Below are 25,454 nucleotides of genomic sequence, written 5' to 3'. Positions count from 1 at the left end.
TTGCCTCTCTTCTTTTTTTCTCTTTTCCTCTTTTCATTTGGTCCAGCTCATCAATGCATATCTTGATTTCTGAGCTGAAGACCACAAATCCAGTTTTCCGTCTCTCTGAAAAACTTTTCATATCCTTTTTTTTTCTCAAAGTGAATATACCAGGCTACCTGGAGGCAGGCTTTCCTGAGAGCACCTCCCCCTTCCTTTTCCTGTTGGCTTTTAACTTTTGCCCTTGGGGCCACTTTCTCACTTGGTAGCAGTGGCCTCTTGTGCCTTTTTCTCCAAGATCACCCAGGTCAGTATGTGCCATTACTCTCAGTTCCCTGAAGGAGTGAGAAGCCAGGAGGGCATAGCATAGTTCTCTCTCTCCAGCTCTTTTCTCCTTGGTCCTAGGCCCTCTACTCTTCAAGCCCTTTTGCTTGCCTCAGCTCCTGCTTCCTGTGCCATCTCTTCCCATCTTTTCTCTCTTCTCCTCCAATTCATTTCCTTGAACTCCATTTCTGCCTTTATACCCTTATCTTTATTATCATTGCCAAAAGCAAATACCAAATTCTTGTATTTGAAAAAAGTCTGGCTGGGCGCTGTGACTCACACCTGTAATCCCAGCACTTTGGAAGACCAACGCGGGCGGATCACGAGGTCAGGAGTTCGAGGCCAGCCTGGCCAAGATGGTGAAACTCCGTCTCTACTAAAAATACAAAAAATAGCCGGGCATGGTGGTGTGCGCCTGTAGTCCCAGCTACTTGGGAGGCTGAGATAGAAGAATTGCTTGAACCCAAGAGGCGGAGGTTGCATTGAGCCAAGATCATGCCACTGCACTCCAACCGGGGCAACACTGCAAGACTCCGTCTGAAAAAATAAAAAACAAAAAAGGAGACTTTTTTAGTGCAGTGATTCCAAGATTGTTCATCGATGTGCAACCAACTAATGAGTGTTATGCCTCACAGTTCCCTTCTCCTAAGTTTTAGAGTCAGGGTGGTGGGTGGGAAGGTGATGATCACAGTGTAAACTAAAAATCCATACTGGGGATGGAGGTTGAGAGGAGGTTTCAGGGGCAAATGACCAGAACACTTCCTGCTGGAAAGAACTGTAGAGAGGATTTTGAAAAACGGAGGGTTGACAGAGCCGGTAGCTGTTTCCTGTCCATTCATCTCCTAGGCTGAAGCTCCTGAGGGACTCACGTCAGTTATCTTGCTGCTCCAGAAAGGTGGGAGATGGCAGTTTTCCCAAACTCTGGCCTCCCCAGATGTCTGCTCACCCTCATTCTCCTCCAGCTGCCCAAACTGGATTCAGGTAGGTCTCTTTCTCTCTCTCTGGCCTGCATAGATGAAATATCTCAATAAATGTGAAAGAAACAATCCCACTTGGCTCTCCCTGGAGACCTCCACTAGATCCAGATAAACTCAGCTGTCAAAGGAGTAAGAGAGCTCGGGGCACTGGGCCATGGCGGGAATCTGGTCCGTGTCTGTCCGCAGTTCCCATATCCACATCCCATCTCATCCCACTCGTTTTTCCGCAGCTCCCTTTGACGTCATTGGACCCCCGGAGCCCATCCTGGCCGTCGTGGGTGAGGACGCCGAGCTGCCCTGTCGCCTGTCCCCGAACGCAAGCGCCGAGCACCTGGAGCTGCGCTGGTTCCGAAAGAAGGTTTCGCCGGCGGTGCTGGTGCACAGGGACGGGCGAGAGCAAGAAGCCGAGCAGATGCCCGAGTACCGCGGGCGGGCGACGCTTGTCCAGGACGGCATCGCCGAGGGGCGCGTGGCCTTGAGGATCCGCGGCGTCAGAGTCTCTGACGACGGGGAGTACACGTGCTTTTTCAGGGAGGATGGAAGTTACGAAGAAGCCCTGGTGCATCTGAAGGTGGCTGGTGAGTAGACGGGTTTTGACTTTCTCTGACGACTCCCCTGCTGTATATACTTTCGTATGGATCAGCTACTTTGTAAACCATCAGATTCATTCTCAAAATCTCCTTTAGGTTGATGTCGCCGGGGAGGGACGACTATCTGGGCCGGAGGCGCGGTGGGGACGGGGTGGGGGGCAGATAAAAGAATTTACCGAGACAATTGTAAAGGCAGATTTACTTTTAAAAGTATAAAAATACTTTGCGAGGAGGCAAAGGGCAGGATCAGCAAAAGAGAAACTGACTGCCAGGAAACAAAGGCTTGCTGGAGAATTTATAGAATAGTTTTTATGCTGTCTGTTGAAGAGAGTTTTGTGCAGTATCTACAAGGCAAAGGTTGCGGTGAGCTAACTTGCAGGTGTTTGGTGATAGCTGGACACAGGAAGGACGACTGTGAGTTATTTGCACAGGAGGGCTGTGTACTGGACCTTGAAGAAAGGCAGACTTGTAGCTTATCTGCCTTATCTCTTTCCTTTCCCCTGATGAGGACTCCACAGCTAGAAGGTACTGAAGGTCCTACAGTAGATCAGTGAGAAAGGGTTTTGAGTTGAACACGGAGAGAGCAGTGCAATGTCTTTATTGTAGAACTTTATTACAATTATCTCTAGCCCTTTTTCAATAATAGGGTAAGCATTTCTTCATGAAATAATTAAATACGTGTAAGAGTTATGTAACAGTCTTTTATACAAGTACACCATAATTTACTTCGAGTCCCTGAATTGTACATTTAAATTGTATTTTTCACCATTACACACCTTATGGCTGTGATGAGCATACCACACACTTTAAGGCTGGCTTATGGATTAGTTTCTAAAGACTGACATCCTAAGATTAGAGAGCATGGCCATTTGTCACATTCCTGATTCATATAGAAAAGATTCTCTTCTTGTTCCCTTTTTTGTTTCAAGCCAGAACTCAAAGGGAAACAATAAAGAAAATAATAAGCTTTGGGGAGGAAAGTACGCATTGAGGTCTGACTTTTTCAATTCCTAGTGAATGACATCAAGCAAATCTCTTTCTGATTTTTTTTTTTTTTTTTTTTTTTTTTTGAGACGGAGTCTCGCTCTGTCGCCCAGGCTGGAGTGCAGTGGCCGGATCGCAGCTCACTGCAAGCTCTGCTCCCGGGTTCACACCATTCTCCTGCCTCAGCCTCCCGAGCAGCTGGGACTACAGGCGCCCGCCACCTCGCCCAGCTAGTTTTTTGTATTTTTTAGTAGAGACGGGGTTTCACCGTGTTAGCCAGGATGGTCTCGATCTCCTGACCTCGTGATCCGCCCGTCTCGGCCTCCCAAAGTGCTGGGATTACAGGCTTGAGCCACCGCGCCCGGCCTCTGATTTTTACTGTAAAACTGAGGATGCTTTTATCTAAGATTATTTTTCAAGAATAAAATAGTCTGGGAGCAGTGGCCAACTCCTATAATCCCAGCTCTTTAGGAAGGAGAGGCAGGAGGATCTGTGAGCCAAGAAGTTCAAGGTTACAGTGAGCTGATGGTTGCCACTGCATTCCTGCCTGGACAATAGAGTGAAATGCTGTCAAAAAAAAAAAAAAAAAAAGGTGGGGTAGGGTGTGGTGTCTCACACCTGTAATCCCAGCATTTTGGGAGGCCAAGGCGGGTGGATCACTTTTGATCAGGATATTCAAGACCAGCCTGGCCAACTTGGCAAAACCCCATTTCTACGAAAAAAAAAAAAATTAGCTGGGACATACCTGTAATCCCAGCTACTCAAGGAAAATCGCTTGAACCTGGGAGGCAGAGGTTGCAGTAAGCTGAGATTGCACCACTGCACTCCAGCCTGGGTAACAGAGTGAGACTCATCTCAAAAAAAATAAAAAAGAATAAAATAAAATTAGACAATATATGAGAAATGACCTCGCCAATTCTAAAAACATTATGGATGTATTAGATGCTACACTGTGCCTTAAACTGATCTAAAACATATAATATACAAACATTGCCTTTCACACATATATCATATATGCATGCATTATCTATATCTATATGCATATTATATATCTATATACATAGATATATATTCAAGTAAACATAAAGTTTGAAAAATACTTGGGTGAAATGTGGGTCCCTGCTTCACAACAGGGTCCCCCAGTTGCAGCATCATGTATAATTTTAATATTGACATTTTGTTTTCTGGGAAGAAGTATCTTAAAGGTTGATTATAGAAACCTAGAGATTTGATGGTATAAAACGTGTTACCTTTTATGAGTGGCAGACACTATTGAGAATCTGCTGAAAGTGGCAGCTTCTTCCATGAAAAGAATATACATTCTTGTATATGCACACATTATTGGAACGTGGATTTTAACCAGTGGTTGTGGGAATGTGTTGAAGAGCTCTTTTAGGCAACTCAGTTTTTCTGTGCCATGTGGAATTAAGAGAAAAAAATAGGTTGAACACACAAGAAAAGCAGCTTTATGTTTATATATAGCAGGCCACAATTATGTGAGGGAAGATGAAGTTGAGACCATTTAAGAAAATTTCTAAATCAACATCATAGATAAAGAAAGCTTAAATTGTCAACTATAATCTCAGGTCAAAGAATCTCCAATCCTCTACTCAAGGATATTCCTCTGTTCATCCCAGTCCTAGTTATCCTCCTCCCCACCAAAGCCTTCTCATAATGCTCTCAACCATAGAGCTATCAGCCAGCTCTGAGGCTTTCAACCTAGACCACTAACCCACCTCTGAGTTATTGGTCTTAGTGTTCCTGCTGGCTGGACAATCACCCCCAAGTCTGTCCACCAAACTGCTGCAAACATTTCAAAGGCTTGATCCCAACAAGGCATCCCTCTCTGATAAGGTATATGAAATTCATTTTATTGGCCGGGCGCGGTGGCTCAAGCCTGTAATCCCAGCACTTTGGGAGGCCGAGACGGGCGGATCACGAGGTCAGGAGATCGAGACCATCCTGGCTAACATGGTGAAACCCCGTCTCTACTAAAAAATACAAAAAAAACTAGCCGGGCGACGTGGCGGGCGCCTGTAGTCCCAGCTGCTTGGGAGGCTGAGGCAGGAGAATGGCGTAAACCGGGAGGCGGAGCTTGCAGTGAGCTGAGACCCGGCCACTGCACTCCAGCCTGGGCGGCAGAGCAAGACTCCGTCTCAAAAAAAAAAAAAAAAAAAAAAAAAATCAATTTCCTTTAAAAAAAAAAAAAAAAACTTTTTTAGAAACCGCATTTCACTCTGTCACCAGGGCTGGAGTGCAGTGGTGCCATCACAGCTCACTGCAGCCTTGAACTCCTGAACTGAAGCAATCCTCCAACCTCAGCCTCCCAAGTAGCTAGGAATACAGGCAAGAACCACCATGCCCAAAGAGATGGAGTCTCATTATGTTGCCAAGGCTGTCTTGATCTCCTGGACTCAAGCAATCCTGCCTCAGCCTCCCAAAGTGCTGATATTACAGACAGAAACCACTGTGCCTGGCCCTCAGTTTCCTTGCGTATTGAAATATGGAGATGAGTTCTTCCCACTACTAGTACACTTGTGCCTTTCTCTCTCTCTCTCTTTCTCAAACTATGTACCTCTATGGTTATAAGGCTCTCAAAAGGGGTCCACTAAAACATTAATTCTCTCTCCATAGCTCTGGGCTCTGACCCTCACATCAGTATGCAAGTTCAAGAAAATGGAGAAATCCGGCTCGAGTGCACCTCAGTGGGATGGTACCCAGAGCCCCAGGTGCAGTGGAGAACTTCCAAGGGAGAGAAGTTTCCATCTACATCAGAGTCCAGGAATCCCGATGAAGAAGGTTTGTTCACTGTGGCTGCTTCAGTGATCATCAGAGACACTTTCGTGAAAAATGTGTCCTGCTACATCCAGAATCTCCTTCTTGGCCAGGAAAAGGAAGTAGAAATATTCTTACCAGGTTAGTGGAATCAATGCTGCTGGATTCCTATGTTGACACAGCTTCAGAGACATACCACCTGGGACATCTGCCCAGATGTGACCTCATGGCAGAGTTGTCTACTTTCCCCACCTAAGCTCTTGTCCACTGACTTAAAGGAACCCCCTCAACTTTATTAGAAGAGTTAAGATACTGAAGACATAAATCTAACTTGATCTCATATAAATTTCAGATTATTTATCTATTTAATTTTTGAGACAGTGTCTCACTCTGTTGCCCAGACTGAAGGGCAGCAGCAGAATGATCTCAGCTCACTGCAAGTTCCGCTTCCTAGGTTCAAGCGATTCTCCTGCCTCAGCTGCAGAACAGCTGGGATGACAAGTGCACACCACCATGCCCAACTAATTTTTTGTATTTTTAGCAAAGGCAGGGTTTCACCATGTTCCCCAGGTTGGTCTTGAACTTCTGGCCTCAAGCAATCCACCTGCCTTGGCCTCCCAAAGTGCTGGGATTATAGGTGTGAGTCATTGCACCCAGCGAAACTCCAAATTTTCCATTTTAGGAGATCTAAGTGAGATAGAGAAGCTTTGTCCCTGGAGACCTTCCTGATCCAGAGCCTTCTCGCCTCAAGTAAACAAAAAGACTAAGTTGACTGGGCGCGGTGGCTCATGCCTGTAATCCCAGCACTTTGGGAGGCCGACACGGGGGGAGACCACGAGGTCAAGAGATGGAGACCATCCTGACTAACACGGTGAAACCCCGCTTCTACTAAAAATACAAAAAAATTAGCCGGGCATGGTGGCAGGTGCCTGTAGTCCCAGCTACTCGGGAGGCTGAGGCAGGAGAATGGCGTGAACCTGGGAGGCAGAGCTTGCAGTGAGCTGAGATCGCGCCACTGCACTCCAGCCTGGGCGACAGAACGAGACTCTGTCTCAAAAAAAAGACTAAGTTTTTTTCTACTTTTGCCATTTCCACCCATACCCACTTCTCCCTCCCATCCTGTGCTAGAGCTCTGTCTAGGTTTCCAGGGTCCTCAGGGAAGCAAATCCTCTCATTATTCCCCAGATACTATCTCTGGTTCAGGCAGGAACTTTCCTTATTCTTTGGTCAATGAGTCCCACTCTGTTACATACAGAGGCACATTTCCCTTTCCTTATTTACCTCCTTCATCCTCTTGGCTCCCATTGTGCACTGATAGTTAAGGAGGAATTTCCATAATGACATGAATTTGTCCATTATATTTATTATTTCACAGGTCCTGTCCTCAAATTACTCTTCATTTCTCTCTTTCTCTGCTGACTCCTGCTTGAAGTCAGTTTTTTTCTGAAAATTTTAGAGTGGCATTGGATTGACTATTTTTTTGCTGTATGAGGGAGGAGAGTGGTCCAGGCCATCAACTCTTCTACCCTTCTTTGGAATCTGGAGAAAAGCCAGACTTGCTCAGCGTTTCTCAACTAATGTCCTTCTTGGGGATTTTGTTTTAGCTTCCTCCCTCCCAAGGCTGACTCCTTGGATAGTGGCTGTGGCTGTCATCCTGATGGTTCTAGGACTTCTCACCATTGGGTCCATATTTTTCACTTGGAGACTATACAACGAAAGATCCAGAGAGAGGAGGAATGAATTCAGCTCTAAAGGTACATCATAGAATCCACAAGGGCTACGTGTCAGGAGTGCTTCAGAGGCAGGCTGGATCCAAGTGCTTTAGAATGACTTCCTTTAGGATGACAGGAAGATATTTGAGGCTGGGCATGGTGGCTCACACCTATAATCCCAGCAGTTTTGGAGGCCGAGGCAGGTGGATCACCTGAGGTCAGGAGTTCGAGATCAGCCTGGCCAACATGGCAAAACTCCATCTCGACTAAAAATACAAATATTAGCCAGGCTTGGTGGTGGGTGCCTGTAATCCCAGCTACTTGGGAGGCTGAGGCAGGAGAATTGCTTGAACCTGGGAGGCGGGGGTTGCAGTAAGCCAAGATCATGCCATTGCACTCTAGCCTGAGCAACAGAGTAAGACTCCATCTCAAAAAAAGAAGAAGATACTTGATTCTAGAATTCTGAAAATTGGAAGGAATCATAAGGCTCCTGAAGTCACAGATGCCAATATGAAGAAGCACAGAAGTTTGGGGCATAGGCAGAGTCTAATCAAGATATCAGGCCTGATGTTTACTCACTACCCACCCTCAGACCCTACTCCCACTTTTAACTCAATTACCCAGTACCAATCTTATTATCAAAGATCTGAGGCCAGGTGCAGTGGCTCATGCCTGTAATCTTAGCACTTCTGGAGGCCGAGGTGGGTGGATCACATGAGGTCAGGAGTTCAAGACCAGACAACATGGTGAAACCCCGTCTCTACTAAAAATACAAAATTTAGCCAGGATGGTGGCGCACACCTGTAGTCCCATCTACTCAGGAGGCTGAGGCGGCAGAATTGCTTGACCCTGGGAGATGGAGGTTACAGTGTGCTGAGATTGCACCACTGCACTCTAGACTGGGTGACAGAATGAGATTCTATCTAAAAAGAAAAAAAAAAAATCTGATCCCAAGTGAGTTCCAATATGTAGGAACTTCCTGCATCTTTCTTCAAAAACAAAGCAAAACAAAATCCTTGTTCTTGATTTATTGGCAGTGCTTCAATATTCAGGTAGTCATGAATTAAACAGTTCCTCCTTTGTGTGTTTCCCACACGAGTTTTGTCCCCTCCTTTACATCCACTATACATTGAGGTATTTTTGTTTGTTTTCCAGAGAGACTCCTGGAAGAACTCAGTAAGTTCTGTCTTCTTGTTATTTCACCCACAGAGTTTTCTCTCTCTATTATATAACCTGTCAATGACTATCATTCTCTTTTGTTGCAGAATGGAGAAAGGCTACATTGCATGCAGGTCAGTGGCTCTGAACTTCTCTAGGGCTCTGAGGCTCTATCCCCTGGGAATTCAAAGTGCTATGATACTTGGAAATGAAAACACTAACACACTTTAGTGATGAGGATAGGAAGGAAACCAGTGATGACAAATGGCCTCAACAGTTTCTGTGAGGCACACAGAGAACCCTCGGAAGATGGCCAGGAGACAAGCCCCTTCCAGCAGAGTCCCATTAGGCCCTAGGCACAGTCAGCTCTTACATCACCCTCTGGCTGCTGGTAAGGGGGGATCCTGTGGTGAATGGAGGCCCATGAGCAGGCCAAACATCTCCCCACCTCCAGGAGACCTGTCAACTCCTACAACAGTGCTCTGTTTCTTAGAAGAAGGAAAGACAGTTCTGCAACCTGTAATATTCACTGATGTCAGATCTGCTGTTTCTTTCTCTCCAGTTGATGTGACTCTGGACCCAGACACCGCTCATCCCCACCTCTTTCTTTATGAGGATTCAAAATCTGTTCGACTGGAAGATTCACGTCAGAAACTGCCTGAGAAACCAGAGAGATTTGACTCCTGGCCCTGTGTGTTGGGCCGTGAGACCTTCACCTCAGGAAGGCATTACTGGGAGGTGGAGGTGGGAGACAGGACTGACTGGGCAATCGGTGTGTGTAGGGAGAATGTGATGAAGAAAGGATTTGACCCCATGACTCCTGAGAATGGGTTCTGGGCTGTAGAGTTGTATGGAAATGGGTACTGGGCCCTCACTCCTCTCCGGACCCCTCTCCCATTGGCAGGACCCCCACGCCGGGTTGGGATTTTCCTAGACTATGAATCAGGAGACATCTCCTTCTACAACATGAATGATGGATCTCATATCTACACTTTCTCCAACGTCTCTTTCTCTGGCCCCCTCCGGCCCTTCTTTTGCCTATGGTCCTGTGGTAAAAAGCCCCTGACCATCTGCCCAATTGCTGATGGGCCTGAGGGGGTCACAGTCATTGCTAATGCCCAGGACCTTTCTAAGGAGATCCCATTGTCCCCCATAGGGGAGGACTCTGCCTCTGTAGATGCAGACACACTCCATTCTAAGCTAATCCCTACCCAACCCAGCCAAGGGGCACCTTAAGGAATATCCCAGCTCATCTGTTTTCCTTTCCTCTAACCCCTCTCCTCCATAGCCTTCTGAGGCTTCACCAGCCAGCTTCACCCAGCCTGTTTCTTCCTGTTGGGTGGCAATTAATCAATCCTGTGAAGGTTGCATTACTGCTGCTAGAGAGGGTGGGGATCGCACCTTCCGAATCTGTTTCTGTACCAATATTTGGGGGATGGAGGGGTGACTCAAACTGCTTCTTGTGTTCTCCTAATCCCTTAAGACTAGAACCTATAGGAAACTACTTGGAGCAAACTCAAAAGGACAGATTAGGGATCGAGATCGGGTCAGGTTAGCAAGGGGTTGTGGTTGAAATGTCTTGGTATCCAGGATAAGGGTATGTGGAAAAACAGGCTTTAGGCAAGTGGAAAATTCAAAATGTGCTGCAAAAGGACAATCCCAGGCTGAAATCCCAAGAAGGAACTTGGAGGGAACATTATGATGGAGGGAAGTGAGGTGAACCCAGGCACATGATGAACACCTGGCTCACCCATAGAGTTTTCACAGCCTATATCTCAAATTTTCTAAGCCATGTCCTATAGGATAGAGGAGACTGGCCCCACTTCTATGGGTGCTGAGCTCTGGAAAAGGGGGAGCAGAGAAGAACTGAGATGAGCAGGGATGAAGAGTCAGGCAGAAAGTGTAATAGAGGAGAGAATTTTTGACAAAACTCGAAAGTTGTGTGCACCACTGTCCTTTGTGCCCTATTCTTTTCTCTGCGCCCTCCTGTTTCTCCCTTGCCTGGAGGTCATTCCACCCTCAGTATGTTGACTCTGCAAGTTTCCAGTTGTCCTCTTCTTTTTGTTATAGCATCTCTCCATTTCAAAGACATTCCTAGAAATCATCCTTCAGTGATATCATTACTTGATCAGCCACCATCTCAACCTTATGTCACCTCAGCCCTCATCTCAATGCCCAAACCCCTTACGCACACCTTCGGTTAGCTTTAACTGCCTCCATTTCCACACTGTGCACCTTTCACTGTTTCCCTACCCAGCTTTCCTACATGCTGCCTCTCCTCAGGGTCCCCTGAATGCCGCATTATTGTGTTCAGCACAGCTGGACTGACTGCACCTATGTATTTGCCCCTGAGCACTTTCCTGTATACATGTGGCTTGTCTTGCCAATGAACTCTGGCTTACACCTTCCATTTCCATTGTATTCTCCATTTTCCAGGATAGATGTTGCTCATTGTCTTTACCTAATAAATAAATTTGTCTGATTGCTGAGAGCAGCCTCTTAACCTTTATTTATGTGAACTGAAACAAAATAAAACATTGGGAAAGAAACTTGCATGGGAATGCAGCTGTCCAAAGCTTTGTCATTGTATGTGGTCTAAGACTCATCTCTAGGCCTGATGGCAGTGGGCTCACCAGGGCAGGTGCACATAGGGGCTGATGCCTCATGAGGGAACAACTACTTACCAATAGTCTTCAAGCAGGAATACAGAATCTCAACTCAGGAACAATTTTGTGTTAGTCCATTCTCATATTTCTGTAAATAAATACCTGAAACTGGGTAATTTATAAAGATAAGAAGTTTAGGCTGGGCACGGTGGCTCACGCCTGTAATCCCAGCACTTTGGGAGGCCGAGACAGGTGGATCACGAGGTCAGGAGTTTGAGACTAGCCTGACAAACATGGTGAAACCCCGCCTCTACTAAAAATACAAAAATTAGCCAGGTGTGGTGGCAGGCACCCGTAATCCAAGCTACTCAGAAGGCTGAGGCAGGAGAATCACTTGAACCTGGGACGCAGAGGTTGCAATGAGCCGAGATCGTACCATTGCACTACAGCCTGGGTGACACAGCAAGACTCCGTCTCAGAAAAAAAAAAAAAAGATAAGAAGTTTAATTGGTTCATAGTTCTGTAGGCATGACAGCTTCTGCTCAGCTTCTGGGGCGGCCTCAGGAAATTTACAATCATGGCAGAAGGCGAAGGGGAAGCAGGCAAGTCTTAATGGCCGTGGCAGAAGGAAGACAGCAGCAGGGATAGGGGAGGAGGTTGGGGGAGAAGGGGATGTGTTACACACTTTTAAACAATCAGATCTCATAATTAGTCACTCATTCACTATCACAAAAATAGCACTGGCCGGGCATGATGGCTCACGCCTGTAATCCCAGCACTTTAGGAGGCCGAGGTGGGTAGATCACCTGAGGTCAGGAGCTCAAGACCAGCCTGGCTATAATGGTGAAACCCCGTCTCTACTAAAAATACCAAAAAAATTAGGTAGTCGTGGTGACATATGTCTGTAGTCCCACCTACTCAGGAGACTGAGGCAGGAGAACTGGTTGAACCTGGGAGGCAGAGGTTGCAGTGAGCCGAGATCATGCCACTCACTTCACTCCAGCCTGGGCGACAGATAGAGACTCCATCTCCAAAAAAAAAAGAAAGAAAAAAAGAAAAAGAAAAAAATATAGCACTGAGAGGATGGTGCTAAACCACTCATGAGAAACTGCCCCCATTATCTAATTACCTCCCAATGGGCCACACCTCCAACATTAGGGATTACAGTTGAACGTGGAATTTGGGTGGGGACACAGATCCAAACTATATCAAATAATTTCCAAAGATCACCCACCCCATTTTTCTTCCTTTAATTCCAAGGCCTTAACATTAAAGATTTCCCAAACATTTTCTCCTCTTGGAAAAGTACTGTTAATTTAAAGAGCTGGCTTCACTTATCTATACCATCGATCAGGTTACCTTTACAGTAGTAGAAATGGAGTCACCACCCAAACAGGGGCAGTGGGTAGGTAGCCACTGGCATTGTGGCCCTTTGGATAGCTGAACACCTGGAGGTTCCTGGAGGGTGGTGTGTGCACAGAGAAGGCTTGGGAGCTGCATGCCTCTCCCCACACACCTTGCCCTATACATATTTTCCATCTAGCTGTTCATCTGTATACTTTGTAATATCCTTTATAATAAATCAGTAAACATGTATTTGCAGGATAGGTTGGATAAAATCAAGAGTAAACTCTATTGAAGGAAGGAGGAGGATTAGTAGCATCAGTCCCTGAATTTAAAAGGGATGTTTGAATGAAACTGGGATTCCAAGAAGAGGAAAGAGAAGACTAAAAAAGGAACTAAAAGAAATTGCTCGATCTATTTATAATACATTATGATGCATCAGGAAAGTAAATACCACTCTAATACTTTCAGGATATATTATAATCCTCCCTGCACTTACTTGCTTAAATCCAACACCTATTTCTGCAATATTAAAATCCTCCAAAGCATTCTATTTGTTTTAGGGGCAAGTAGGCAGTGGAGAAGCTGTGAGCCTGCATTGCATTCTAGTGTGGGCCACAGAGAAGAGGACTCTCAAGTTGAAGAATGGATGGTATCAGCCAGAAAGAGGAAAATGGGCTTGTTTCCGGAGCTGAGGGGAGAGAAAAGGGGGTCAAATGGGAATTCACTTGGGGTTACGCATTACATTCAAGTGTGTATTTGGATACAATCCTTTACCTCAACACCTTCCTTATCCCCATTCTGAATAAATTTCGTGCCAAAGTAAAAACAAAACCAATTCATAATCATTCTATTAAAAATAGTAAATATTTAAGAACCACAGGCAGTAGCTTTACTGATTTAATGTGTAATGTATATCTTGAAATGTATCTCTAAACCTCACCCAGAATAGACAGACTGCCACAGAAATCCCCCTCTGAGAGTAGGGAAAAAGAACAGTCACAGATTATAATCAGCTCTATGACTCCTCTTTCCTTTTTCCCCATGACCTTCCAGGAAAATGGTCACTGGGCACAGTACTGAGCTTGTGGTAGATTCTTAGGAGATACCATGTTCTCCTTCCTTTTTCCCTCCAGCTCCAGCCAGACACACCCCTTAGAAAGAATTTATGTGGGCCAGGCGCAGTGGCTCACAACTGTAATCCCAGCACTTTGGGGAGGCCAAGGTGGGTGGATCGCTTGAGGCCAGGAGTTCTGAGGCCAGCCTGGTCAACATGGCAAAACCCTGTCTATACTAAAAATATAAAAATTAGCCAGGCATGGTGACACACGCCTGTAGTCCCATCTATTCGGGAGGCTGAGGTTGGGGGATGGCTTGAGCCTGGGAAGCAGAGGTCACAGTGAGCCAATATCATTCCACTGCACTCCAGCCTGGGGGACAGAGCCAGACACTGCCTCAAAAATAAATAAATAAATAAATAAATAAAATAATTTATGTGCTAGAGCTAAGAACCCGCCTTTGGCTCCCTGTCCTGGTGGCACCAGCTATAAGAAGTGTGCCCCAGAGATAAGGAAATTATCAGTCTCAGTATGTCTGGCCTTATTTCCAAATCTTCTAAAAGACAAGAAATGTTGCATCGCCAATGCTTTACCAAAGCCTGTGTTAGTCACCCAGGCAAAGTAGGTGACACTATGATTTCAAAAGCACTGAAACTAACTGAAGTATTTGCTAATGTCTGATTTTTTTAAAATCTAGAAACAAACACCTTTCCACCCTACAACTAAAAATCATACTAAAAATGCACATACCCCTAAAATAATAACAGCTGACTTTATTTCACACTGCCAAATGCCAGCTCTGGTAGTCACATGTTTCTGGAAGCCTGCCTCTATTTAACAGAGACTATGAGGTAACTAAACCCAGACATTCAGATTGTGAGAAAAATAACTGAACTACTTCCCTATTCCCTAATCAATAGCAGCTCTTCCATGCCATTCCTCCACACATCTTGAGTCATGTCTCTTCTGCCTACAGACAGCACTCATATTTCCTCAAATACCTCTCTTGCAATAGTCTTTGACAGTCTACTCCCAACTACATACACATTTACTCTTGCTCTCATCGTATTATTTTAAAATGGAAATAACTCATTTTCCTGACAATACATGAAAATGTATTTTACAAAGTAAAAATGGTCCGAAATCTCATCACTCAAATATGACCAATGCCAATATTTGGATTTATCCTTTCATTTAAAACATATATATATACACACAGACACATACACACACACATATATAATATATACACACATATATTACATATTATATATAATATATATATATATATATATTATATATTATAATCTATTATATATTTTATATATATTATATATATATATATATATATGTGGTGCCAAGAGCTTCCAAGGAAAGGTCAGATGAGCAACAATCATCCATCATAGAAGACTGGCTGACCATGGAGGAGAGAGCTGCATAGGGATTCCATGCATACTTTAAAGCATTGCTACTCATGCTGATTCTGGACTGGCTTGTTAGAACCACAAAACCTTAGGTCCCACTGAGACCTCCTGAATCAGAAACTGCATTTAACAACATGGTGATTCATGTGCACTTTATTGTTTGAGAACAGACTACATGTGTGCTTCAAAATATTATGCATCTACTCGGTATTGAAGATCTTAGTTGAAGTAACAAGAGTCTTTCTAGAGGAATATCTCACTGGGTGCAGTGGCTCATGCCTGTAATCCCAGCACTTTGGGAGGCTGAGACAGTGGATCACCTGAGGTTAGGAGTTTGAGACCAGCCTGGCCAACATGGTGAAATCCCATCTCTACTAAAATTACAAAAATTAACTCAGCATGGTGGCCCACGCCTGTGGCGCCAGCTACTCTGGAGGCTAAGGCAGGAGAATCGCTTGAACCTAGGAGGCAGCGGTAGCAGTGAGCCAAGATTGCACCATTGCACTCCAGCTTGGGTGACAGAGCGAGACTCTGTCTCAAGAAAAAAAAAAAGAAAGAAAGAAAGAAAGAAAGAGAAATATCTCCAAATTTTGATAATTGTGCAAAATGCATTTATGTAGTGACTGAATATGCATACTCATAGTATTAACAGTGACAAAGTACTTATTATGCATCAGATCCTGTATTTTGCATGTTGTAATTCCTGCCATTTTTCAGACCCCTAGGAGGTAGGTAGGTATCAGTGCAGTCTCCATTTTACAAATAAAGAGTCTGGGGAGCAGAAAGATAAAATGGCTTCTATCACCTGCTGGAGAGTAAGCAGAGATGAGATTTGACTCCAGGCCATCTGACTCCAGGGTCCATGCTGTTGGTTAGGTACAAAGTACACTGTCCAGAAAATGACTTTCAAGTAATCCTATAAGCTGAGCAAATCTTGTGTTAGTTTATAAAGCAGTATACAACTTAGAACCAGTAGGAGGTAAGAAAGTTAACATAACATCAAGCCACTGCCACAGAAAGACCTTCTGCTGGACTATACAAGAATTTGGCCTCATGTTCTTCTAAGAGAGAGAGGTGAAGGCAGCCACCAGTTCCATTCAAACAGCAAAACAGCAGTGGAAGATAATCAAGGGTCAGGACAGTGGCTTTGGATTGTAATAACCACAGTGAGACACTGTTACATTGTTGTAGTTGTCGAATTGTAGTTCTGACGAGTTTATTGTTGTTTAAAGCCTTTTAATCCTTTCAAGAGCCGCTGAAGACTGAATTTTTCTCTAGGTCTGCAGCATTAACTCTCACCTAATTGGCTCACTACTCCTGCATCGATGACTCTGGCCCCAACATGGTTTCCCAATGGCCTTACTTATTCTACTGCCTCTTGAACATCTTCTCTGTGATAAATAATAGGTACCTCAAATTTAAGGGAACCAAAGTACAACTCTAGATTCCCTCTGACCAATTTACACCTTACTTAATCTTTTCCACTCCATTAATGACTCTAATTGTCATCCATTTTCTCGAGCCAAAAATATAGGTATAAGCACTAATTCCTCTTTTTATCTCATTTTCCACCTCCAAATGCCTAGTAAGTCCTGTCAGCTCTGCCTTCAAAACGTATCCTGGACATGAGCACTTCTTTCCTTCTTTACCACTAGCTCCCTAAGCCATCATCACTTCTTATCTGGATTTTTTATATAGCACTTGCTTCAACCCTTGCCTCTATGGTCAGTTACCCACAAAGACGAGAGTATTGTTTGGTTTGGTTTGGTTTGGTTTGGTTTTGAAATAGAGACTCACAGCCAGGTGTGGTGGCTCACACCTGAAATCCCAGCACTTTGGAAGGCCAAGGCAGGCGGATCATGAGGTCAAGAGATCGAGACCATCCTGCTCAATATGGTGAAACCCCATTTCTACAAAAAATACAAAAATTAGCTGGGTGTGGTGGCGTGCGCCTGTAGTCCCAGCTACTCCGAAGGCTGAGGCAGGAGAATTGCTTGAACCAGGGAGGCAGAGGTTGGAGTGAGCCGAGATCGTGCCACTGCACTCCAGCCTGACGATAGAGCAAGACTCCATCTCAAAAAAATAAAAGGAAAAGAAAAGACAAAGAAATAGAGTCTCACTCTGTGGCCCAGGCTGGGTATTTTTTGTTTGTTTGTTTGTTTGTTTGTTTTAGAGACAGGATCTCCCTTTGTTGCCCAGGATGGTCTTCAACTCCTGAGCTCAAGCCATCTGTCCTCCTCCGCCTTCCAAAGTGCTGGGATTACAGGCATGAGCCACTGTGCCACGCCCAGAGTATTGTTTTCAAAGACAAGTCAGATTATGTTATTAAAATTCTCCAATGGCTTCCCAATGCAGCCTCAGGATTAAATTCAGGCCCTACTAACACCATCTGGTCCTTGGCTATATCTGCAGTTTCATCTCTTTCATTTACTTATTCCTCTTCTCCAGACACAGAAGCCTTTTGTTGCTCCTTCATTCTCTCCCCATGCTCTTTGCCCTTGCTGTGCCCTCTGTGTGTCCCCTGGATATGTGTGATATGTGTTTGTCTTGCCCCCCATTTCATTCAGGTTTCTGTTCAAATGATGTCTCTAACCACCCTCTGTAAAATAGCACCCGCCTCCCACTTTTCTACTTTCTGACCCGTCACCCTGCACTACTTTTCTTTTGGGAAAACTCCTGCACAATTACTAATTTTCTTTAAAGTACTTATTAATACTTGAAACTATATGCATTTTTTTAATAGTCTTTCTTCATCACAGAGGCAAGAATCCACAAAAGCAGGGATTTCATTTTGTTTGTAAATCAAGTACCTGGCACATATTAGTTGCTTAATAAATATCAACTGACAGATTAAGTCATGATTATGCTCAAAGTTCAAGGAAGTTTGAAACTGACCTGGAGGTCAGGGATAGTATGGTTAAACTACCCGAGAGAGATGGCTGCTGGATGTTTTCAAACACACGTGGGGACAGACCCAAACCCTGCCTACCAAGTAGACTTTTATTGACTTAGCCTCTTTGGGATTTAGCAAATAATGTATTTTAATGTTGGACATACTTACACTAAAAAGTCATTCATGGTTTATCTGAAATTCTAATTTAACTATGTATCCTGTATTTCATCTAGTAATCTTATTTGAGAGCCCTGAGCCCTTATACCCTCTGGCTGAGTAAATCCCATGCTTCACCAGAAAACAGCTTACCTCAAGAAATTTGTATGAACACTCACTCTCTATCCTCTTCTTATCTTTCACCTAATTTTCAATTTTGTGTCTTACGATTTAGTTTTTCAATTGTTAATTTTGTTTCTTCTCACTGTTCTTTAAGATTACTGTAGTAGATGGTTGTATAAATACACCTGGGCCCTACCCTTGTAGTACCCTCTGCCTACACTGCCTTTGGTTTGGGCCCTGTGACTTGCTTTGGGTAATGTGAGGCAAGCAGAAGTTCGATAAGAACGTGCACACTGGGGCATGACCTCTGGGAACTGCTTTCCCATCACATCTAGCCTCCTTGGGAATGAAAGACTTTATGAAAAGAGAGGGTTGGCATCTTGGCTGAATGGCGGCATAAATGAGCCTAGGCAAAGCCAGCCAGAGCTGGGGGTGAGGGGTGGGGGGATGGGGGTGGGGAAGTGGGAGGAAGTTTCGTTCTTGTTGTCAAGGCTGGGGTGCAATGGCAGTCTCGGCTCACTGCAACCTCTGCCTTCCAGGTTGAAGCGATTCTCCTGCCTCAGCCTCCCAAGTAGCTGGGATTACAGGTATGGGTCACCTCGCCTAGCTATTTTTGTATTTTTAGTAGAGACGGGGTTGAAACCCCCACTTGTTGGCCAGGTTAGTCTTGAACTCCTGACCTCAGGTGATCCGCCCGCCTTGGCCTCCCAAAGTGCTGGGATTACAGGCGTGAAGTCACCACGTCCGGCCTTAGTTTTGCTTTCTATATTTTTAACCATTTATTTATTTGAGATAGAATTTTACTCTTGTTGCCCAGGCTGGAGTGCAATGGCACGATCTCGGCTCACTGCAACCTCTGCCTCCCAGGTTCAAGCGATTCTCCTACCTCAGCCTCCCAAGTAGCTGGGATTACAAGCATGTGCCACCACGCCTGGCTAATTTTTTTTTGTTGTTGTTCCTGTATTTTTAGTTGAGATGGGTTTTCACCATGCTGGCTACACTTGTCTCGAAGTCCTGACTTCACGTGATCCACCCGCCTCGGCCTCCCAAAATGGTGGGATTACAGGTGTGAGCCACTGTGCCTGGACATTTTCAACCTTTTATAAAACTATCTAGCCAGGGCAACATAATAACAAAAAAACAAAAAACAGCCAGGCCAGCTGATGTGTGCCTGTAGTCCTAGCTACTGTAATCCTTGCTCCTGTACTCCTCCTTAGGGAGTTTGAGGCTACAGTGAGCCAGGATCATGCTGCTGCTCTCTAGCATGGGCAACAGAGCCAGATCCCATCTCAAAAAATACATATATTGTTTCGAAATTGGACTTTTCCTCTCCCACTTCTCTTTCTTTAGAGGGCGATTCTAATTTTCATTGAGGAACTAAGCTGGGATTTCTCATGAGGCCTAGAGACTGCAGTTAAAATAACTACTTTATTAGAGGACTCAGCTTCTCTATTTTATTATTTTTTAAATTTTGTATTCTTTTTGTAAAAAATGGAATGCTTTAGTCGGGCACCGTGGCTGAGGCCTGTCATCCCAGCCCTTTGGGAGACTTGAGGAGAATGGATCGCCTGAGGTCAGGAGTTCAAGACCAACCTGGCCAACATGGTGAAACCCCGTCTCTACTAAAAATACAAAAATTAGCCGGGTATGGTGGCGGGCGCCTTTAATCTCAGCTCCTCGGGAGGCTGAGGCAGGAGAGTGGCTTGAACCCGGGAGGCGGAGGTTGCAGTGAGCCAAGATCGCACCACTGCACTCCAGCCTGGGCGACAAGAGCGAGACTTTGTCTCAGAAAAAAGAGAATGCTTCACAAATTTGCCTGTCATCCTTGTGCAAAGGCCATGCTAATCTTCTCTGCATTGTTCCAATTTTAGTGTAAGTGCTTGCCGAAGGGAGCACAGCTCTGTCCATTTTATTTCATGTTTCTTGGGCTCACTGCCCCATTATAATGTAAGCCCTTCGATGGTGGAGCTTCTTCTGTCTGTTTACTGTTGGATCACCAGCACCTAGAACTCTGCCTGGCACATAGTGGGTACCCAATAAATATTTCCTGTATGTTGGATGAATGAATTGCCTCTCTCCTCTCTTGTCTCCAAAGTTGGTATCCACCAGTATACTACCCTGTGAAAAGAGCAGAGGTGACTGCATTTTAGAGGCCTTGCAGAGGACTTATTAAACACTTACTGTGGGATTCTATCCCCATAACTTCTTAATTTGCTTATTTATATTTTTAAAATCAACAAATATATATATATATTTATGATGTACAAAATGATGTTTTGTTCTATGTGTACATTGTGGGAAGGCTAAATCAAGCTAATTAACATATCAATTACATCACATACTTATCTTTTTCTTTTTGTGGCGAGAACATTTAAAATCCACTCTCTTAGCAATTTTCAAGTATTCAATAACGTTGTTATTAACTGTAGTCACCATGTTGGACATAGCACAACTTCTGAATTGGTAGGCCTGGGAAGAACAGAATTTGCCTCTAATTGATTCCCTGGAGATGGGAATTTAATGCTTAATTTAAGGGATTAAGCATTGTATTCTATCAATTGAACTCACGATGAAACTATTATAGGTGTCTAAGAAAGCTGTTTCTAATGTCCACAGAAGCAAAATGACTTATCTAAGATTCTCCAGGTAGTTAGTGACCAGTTCTAGTGCTGTCTGAAATTCGTATTCAGATCCCCTGACTTCCAGTCAGTGATATTCCGACCCATGGCATCCTGACTGCTAACCCTTGCTAACAACATTTAAAGTAGGTCACCTCTGACCTTCATGTTTAGAAAAGTTGTGCTAGAGGCCTTCTATCAAGTACCCGCTGTGCCAGGTTTAGTAAAATACATAAGCTACTCCCCATTTTTGTTGCTGTTGTTTTTGCTTTTGCGTTTTAAAGTTTTTATTACATACAGTATAACATCCACACCGAAAAGTACACAAATCCTCCATAAACTCCGATCGAGAGGCAAGACAAGCCAGCCTACCCACTCTCCCCGCCCCCTCCACCCGCCTCGCCAACAGTAACCACGTGCTGGGAGATTTGCAGCAGAATGCAAAGGAGAGGGATCAGCGAGCACCTTGTTCCAGCAAAAAACTGGAGTAAGCCTAAAACTTCCTGGGAGTTAAGCGTAAATTTAAGCCAGGTAGTCTAGCAATGTCGAGTTCAACAGGATTGCCATTATTTTAACTAGAATTCAGTTGAGAGTAGAGGACGATCGCGCGATCGCCGTCTTCCGCTGTAGTCACTCGGCCCTGAGCTTGCTCACGCCCGCCCCTCGCTCCGCCCCGCCCAGCTGCTCCCCGCCCCGCCCGCCGCCGCCCTCCTCGCGCAGCCTGCGAGCGACTCGGCATTCTCTCGGGAGGCGCCGCTCTGTGGCCCCGACAACCTGTCCTATGCAGTGCTTCAGCTCCGGGTCGCCGTCCGAGGCAGTTCGTGGAGTGGCAGCTTACCTTTTAACCCAGCAATGCCCATATCTTGAGAAAAAGAGAAACAAGGGGGTGGGAGGGGGTGGGGACTGAGGGGGACGGTGGAGGGGGAACGAATAGCTTTTAGATAGAGACAGAAGTGAGTTCTGAGCAGGTGAAGCAGTAAGCTAGTCAGGATGGCCGAGCGGTCTAAGGCGCTGCGTTCAGGTCGCAGTCTCCCCTGGAGGCGTGGGTTCGAATCCCACTCCTGACAGCTGCTGCTTTTAGTATTTACACACAAATCGACTTGAAGTTTACGCCATGTTTTCTTGAGTATAAGTTTACGCTACGTTTTCCTACCTGCTCTTTTAAAAAATAATTTTTCCGAGTTCCGGAATAAAAGCACTCTGTTTTTATTAGCCACTCCAAGGACAGCAAAAAGTATTCTGTACTCAGAAAATAATTTCAGAACCTACTGGTGTTTTGAAATCTCACCTCCTTTCCCTGTTTCTCCTCTGTCTCTAGTTGTCTTTCCCTCTCCCTCCTTCACATGCAGAGTTGAATGAATGTGGATCACCATTCATTCTAATGAGCCTCTTCAGTTCATGGCTCATTATCATTACTGTAGGGCTCTTATTTATTTAGTTATAGATTTCTTTTTAATTCCCTTTCCTCAGTCTCATTCCCCACCTCATCCTGACTCACTGCAAGAGTTCCGGCCCCGCTCCTCCTGGGCCCCCCAGGCCCTCCGGCCCTGGGTCGGCGGGTGAGCTAGGGGACCCCGGGACAGGCCGCGCCCTCTGCCCTGCAGATACGGGAGGCCTCTACTGTGACTGGGCCCAGGCCTTGAAGCGGCGTCGAACCTCTCTTCTCCACCCTACCTCGGTGACTGATGGCGGCGTTGGCCTCTCCCAGCCCGGACCCCGCCGGCCGTCGAGTCTCCCGGCCCAAGCCTGCCGGGCCTGGTGGCGGGAGTGGCGGGCTGGGAAGCATGGCGGCCGCTCGAACGCCGCGCAGCGGAGGCCGTTAAGGCGTGGAGGGCCCGGGAAGGCGGCCTAGGAACGCAGGCAGGCTCGGCCGCCTCTTCAGGCCATGGAACCGCCAGATCTGGGTCCCGGGTGACCTGTCTGTCGCCATTGGGCAAGACCTACCTAGTCCTGACGACAACGGACAAAGGCCTTAACGGGCCTGCGAGGTGAGCGAAGTCCCGAACGACGACGGGTGGAACGGTTAGCGGACATCGGGCGATTGGTCTTCGTACTACCAGACCTTGCTGTCGGAAGAGAGAAATGGTAGAATGACAGGCCACGTTTGGCCCATCGGAAATGCCCACCACCCTCTGGGAAGATTTACTGGCGGTTATGGAAGGCCTGTGTATATAATATGAAAAAGCTGCCCTCAACTCCACCCTAACCTTTTAATAGAAAACATTTGTCAAATCTAGCCCTTCTAGATGGAAAGAGGTTGCCGACCTATGATAGTTAGAAAGTCACACATCTTGTAAATTCTCATATATTTAAAAGAAATCGTAGAAAATACATGTCTTCTGGAAATGACTTTTGGAAATGGAGTTGTTAGACGGCCTCTGGAAGCTATACGTCCACGTTTGTTGAGTGGGTTAGATGACATGGAGCTGGAAGACCCGAAAAGGAAGAAAAGAAGGTTCTATGCCAGACTGGTCATATTTAGAAGATATTTTCATATTCTATCCAGTATTTTGTGTGCATTTTGTTCCTCACTACTGTGTATATAGTTGACAATGCTAAGCTTTTTTGAAATGTCTATTCTTTTTAGATATTCTGAAGTGTCTGATATATGTTAGAATTAGAGGTAGTAAAATCACATTTTGTAAATATCTTTTTGTTACAATTCATAGACATGTTATTTTTGGGGGGAAATGACCAAATCACCTGTTGAGTAATACTCATTGTGTTTGTGCAGTGGTTCAGGGGAAGAGAGAGGAGGGGAGGTGCAGAGAGCTGTATGCCATCCTACTTACAGTGAGGCAAGATGAATCGCTATGTCTGTGCATTTTGTTTTACTTATCTGTGTGTATAGTATACATAAAGGACAAACGAGTCCTAATTTACAACATCTAGTCTTTCTGGATGTTAAAGAGATTGCCAGTGTGTGACAAAAGTAGAGTTTGTAAACTAATATATTTTGTACATTTTGTTTTACAAGTCCTAGGAAAGATTGTCTTATGAAAATTTGAGCATTCTTGCCCACTGGATTGATGGAGGTGGGAAGGGTTCTAGGCCAGAATGTTCACATTTGGAAGACTCTTTCATATTGTAACTGTTGTTACATGTTTGCAGTTTATTCAAGACTGCTGTGTACATAGTGGACAAATTAACTCCTTACTTGAAACATCTAGTCTATCTAGATGTTTAGAAGTTCCCGGTGTATGTTAAATGTACAGGCAGTAAAATACCACTTTGTAAATATCTTTTTGCTAAAATTCACAGGAAATGCTTTTGGAAATTGAATTGCGAAGCCACCTTTGTAAGCAGTATAGTACTGTCTATACTTGTTCAATGGTTTAGAGGAGGTGGGAGGGAAGAAATTGCAAAAGATAATATGCTGGTGTGTTCATACTTGGACATTTTCAGACACCATTTTTCTGTATGTTTTGTGTGTTTTGTTTTGCTCTGTATATAGTGTATATAATGGACAAATAGTCCTAATGTTTCAACATCTAGTCTCTTGATGTTAAAGAGGTTGCCAGTGTATGACAAAGTAGTAAAATTGGCATATTTTGTATACTTTGTGTTGAAATTCATAGGGAAACTTGTCTTCTGTAATTGACTTTTGCATAGGAATTTGTTCAACAGTCTCTAAGCATTACACGTGCCTGTACTTGTCCACTGGATTGAAGGCAGAGAAGGAAGAGTAGAGGGAATGATTCAAGGCCAAAATGGTCACATTTAGAAGATAGCTCAGATGATAACCATTGTTATGTGTGTGCAGTTTTATTTAACAGTGCTGTGTACGTGGTAGACAAGTTATGAAATGTCTAGTCTTGAGATATTTGGAAGTGCTTGATGTATTTTAAAGTAGTATTAGAATAACACTTTTTGTAAATAACTTTTAAAAACTGATGGGAAATGCTGTTTGGAAGTGGAATTGTTGAACCACGTGGGAGGTGGGAGGGAAGAAATTGCAAAAGGTTTTGCCATTGTTTATTAGAACATTTCAGCTTAATCCATTGCCTATATGTTACATGCATTTCATTTAACTTTGCTATACTGTATATTGTATATATACTGGACAAATGAGTCCTGATTTTATAATATCTAGTCTGTAGCTATTAAATAGGTTGCCAATGTATGACAAAAGTAGAATTAGTAAACTAATGCATTTTGTACATTTTGTTAAAATTCATAGAGAGGCTGTCTTCTGAAAAGGACTTTTGGAAGTGAAATAACGTCAGCTTGAAGTGACACATGTGCCTATATCCACCAGTTTGGTGGTGGAGAGGAGTTGGAAGGAATGAAGGGTTCTAGACCAGAATGTTCCTATTTAGGAAACACTTTCAGATATAACCATTGTTACATGTGTGTAGTTTATTCCACAGTGCTATGTATATAGTGGACAAACTTAAGTCCTTATTTGAAACATCTCATCTTTCTAGATGTTTAGAAGTGCACAAAGTATGTTAAAAGTAGACGTAGTAAATAACACGTTTTGTAGTTATCCTTTTGATATGAAATATTGTCTTGGAAATTGATCAATTCTCGGAGAAGTACACATTATGATATTTGTGCTGGTTCAGGGTAAAGGAGGAGCACAAAGTACAAAGGGCTTTCTACCAGTGTCCAGTGTGTTCATGATGAGGCACATTGACCATTGTCCCTTAGGTCTGCATTTTCATTTACTGTGCTGTGTATATAGTGTATATAAGCAGACATAGGAGTCCTAATTTACATTTAGTCAGTGT

General features: G+C 44.4%; 1 protein-coding gene, 1 long non-coding RNA gene and 2 other non-coding genes across 5 annotated transcripts; 2 read left to right on the top strand and 2 right to left on the bottom strand.

Moving 5' to 3' along the window:
• BTN1A1 (butyrophilin subfamily 1 member A1) lies at positions 1 to 10,988 on the top strand. Of its 2 annotated transcripts, XM_033219496.1 has the most exons (8): positions 3 to 286; positions 1,150 to 1,284; positions 1,511 to 1,858; positions 5,489 to 5,770; positions 7,234 to 7,383; positions 8,497 to 8,517; positions 8,607 to 8,633; positions 9,062 to 10,988. In XM_033219496.1, exons 2-8 carry the CDS (start codon positions 1,206 to 1,208, stop codon positions 9,733 to 9,735), a joined length of 1,581 nt encoding a protein of 526 aa, XP_033075387.1. In that variant the 5' UTR covers positions 3 to 286; positions 1,150 to 1,205; the 3' UTR covers positions 9,736 to 10,988. The 2 variants fall into 2 exon arrangements, with proteins under 2 accessions (XP_033075388.1, XP_033075387.1); XM_033219497.1 differs by lacking the exon at positions 7,234 to 7,383 and having other exon boundaries at positions 1 to 286.
• LOC117088348 lies at positions 2,036 to 24,850 on the bottom strand. The gene is made up of 5 exons (XR_004439167.1): positions 22,396 to 24,850; positions 20,446 to 20,572; positions 15,737 to 15,854; positions 4,105 to 4,264; positions 2,036 to 2,407 (listed from the first exon to the last, which is right to left on the bottom strand). It is a non-coding gene; the product is annotated as an uncharacterized LOC117088348 (long non-coding RNA).
• LOC117088814 lies at positions 19,892 to 19,999 on the bottom strand. Its single transcript, XR_004439346.1, has one exon. It is a non-coding gene; the product is annotated as a U6 spliceosomal RNA (small nuclear RNA).
• Positions 21,706 to 21,788, top strand: TRNAL-CAG. Its single transcript has one exon. It is a non-coding gene; the product is annotated as a tRNA-Leu (tRNA).
• Positions 24,851 to 25,454: the final 604 nt, after the last annotated feature.

Source organism: Trachypithecus francoisi, unplaced genomic scaffold (genome assembly GCF_009764315.1).
Source record: "Trachypithecus francoisi isolate TF-2019V2 unplaced genomic scaffold, Tfra_2.0 Lachesis_group10, whole genome shotgun sequence".
Lineage (NCBI taxonomy): Eukaryota > Metazoa > Chordata > Mammalia > Primates > Cercopithecidae > Trachypithecus > Trachypithecus francoisi.
The sequence above is the reverse complement of the archived record's forward strand: the minus strand, read 5'-3'. Positions and strand labels throughout refer to the sequence as shown.

Coding starts and splice junctions, on each gene's coding strand:
- BTN1A1 (XM_033219496.1), top strand. CDS start 1,206: ATGGCAGTTTTCCCAAACTCTGGCCTCCCCAGATGTCTGCTCACCCTC. Junction 7,384..8,496: donor GAATGAATTCAGCTCTAAAG/GTACATCATAGA, acceptor TTTGTTTTCCAG/AGAGACTCCTGGAAGAACTC. Junction 8,634..9,061: donor AAAGGCTACATTGCATGCAG/GTCAGTGGCTCT, acceptor CTTTCTCTCCAG/TTGATGTGACTCTGGACCCA.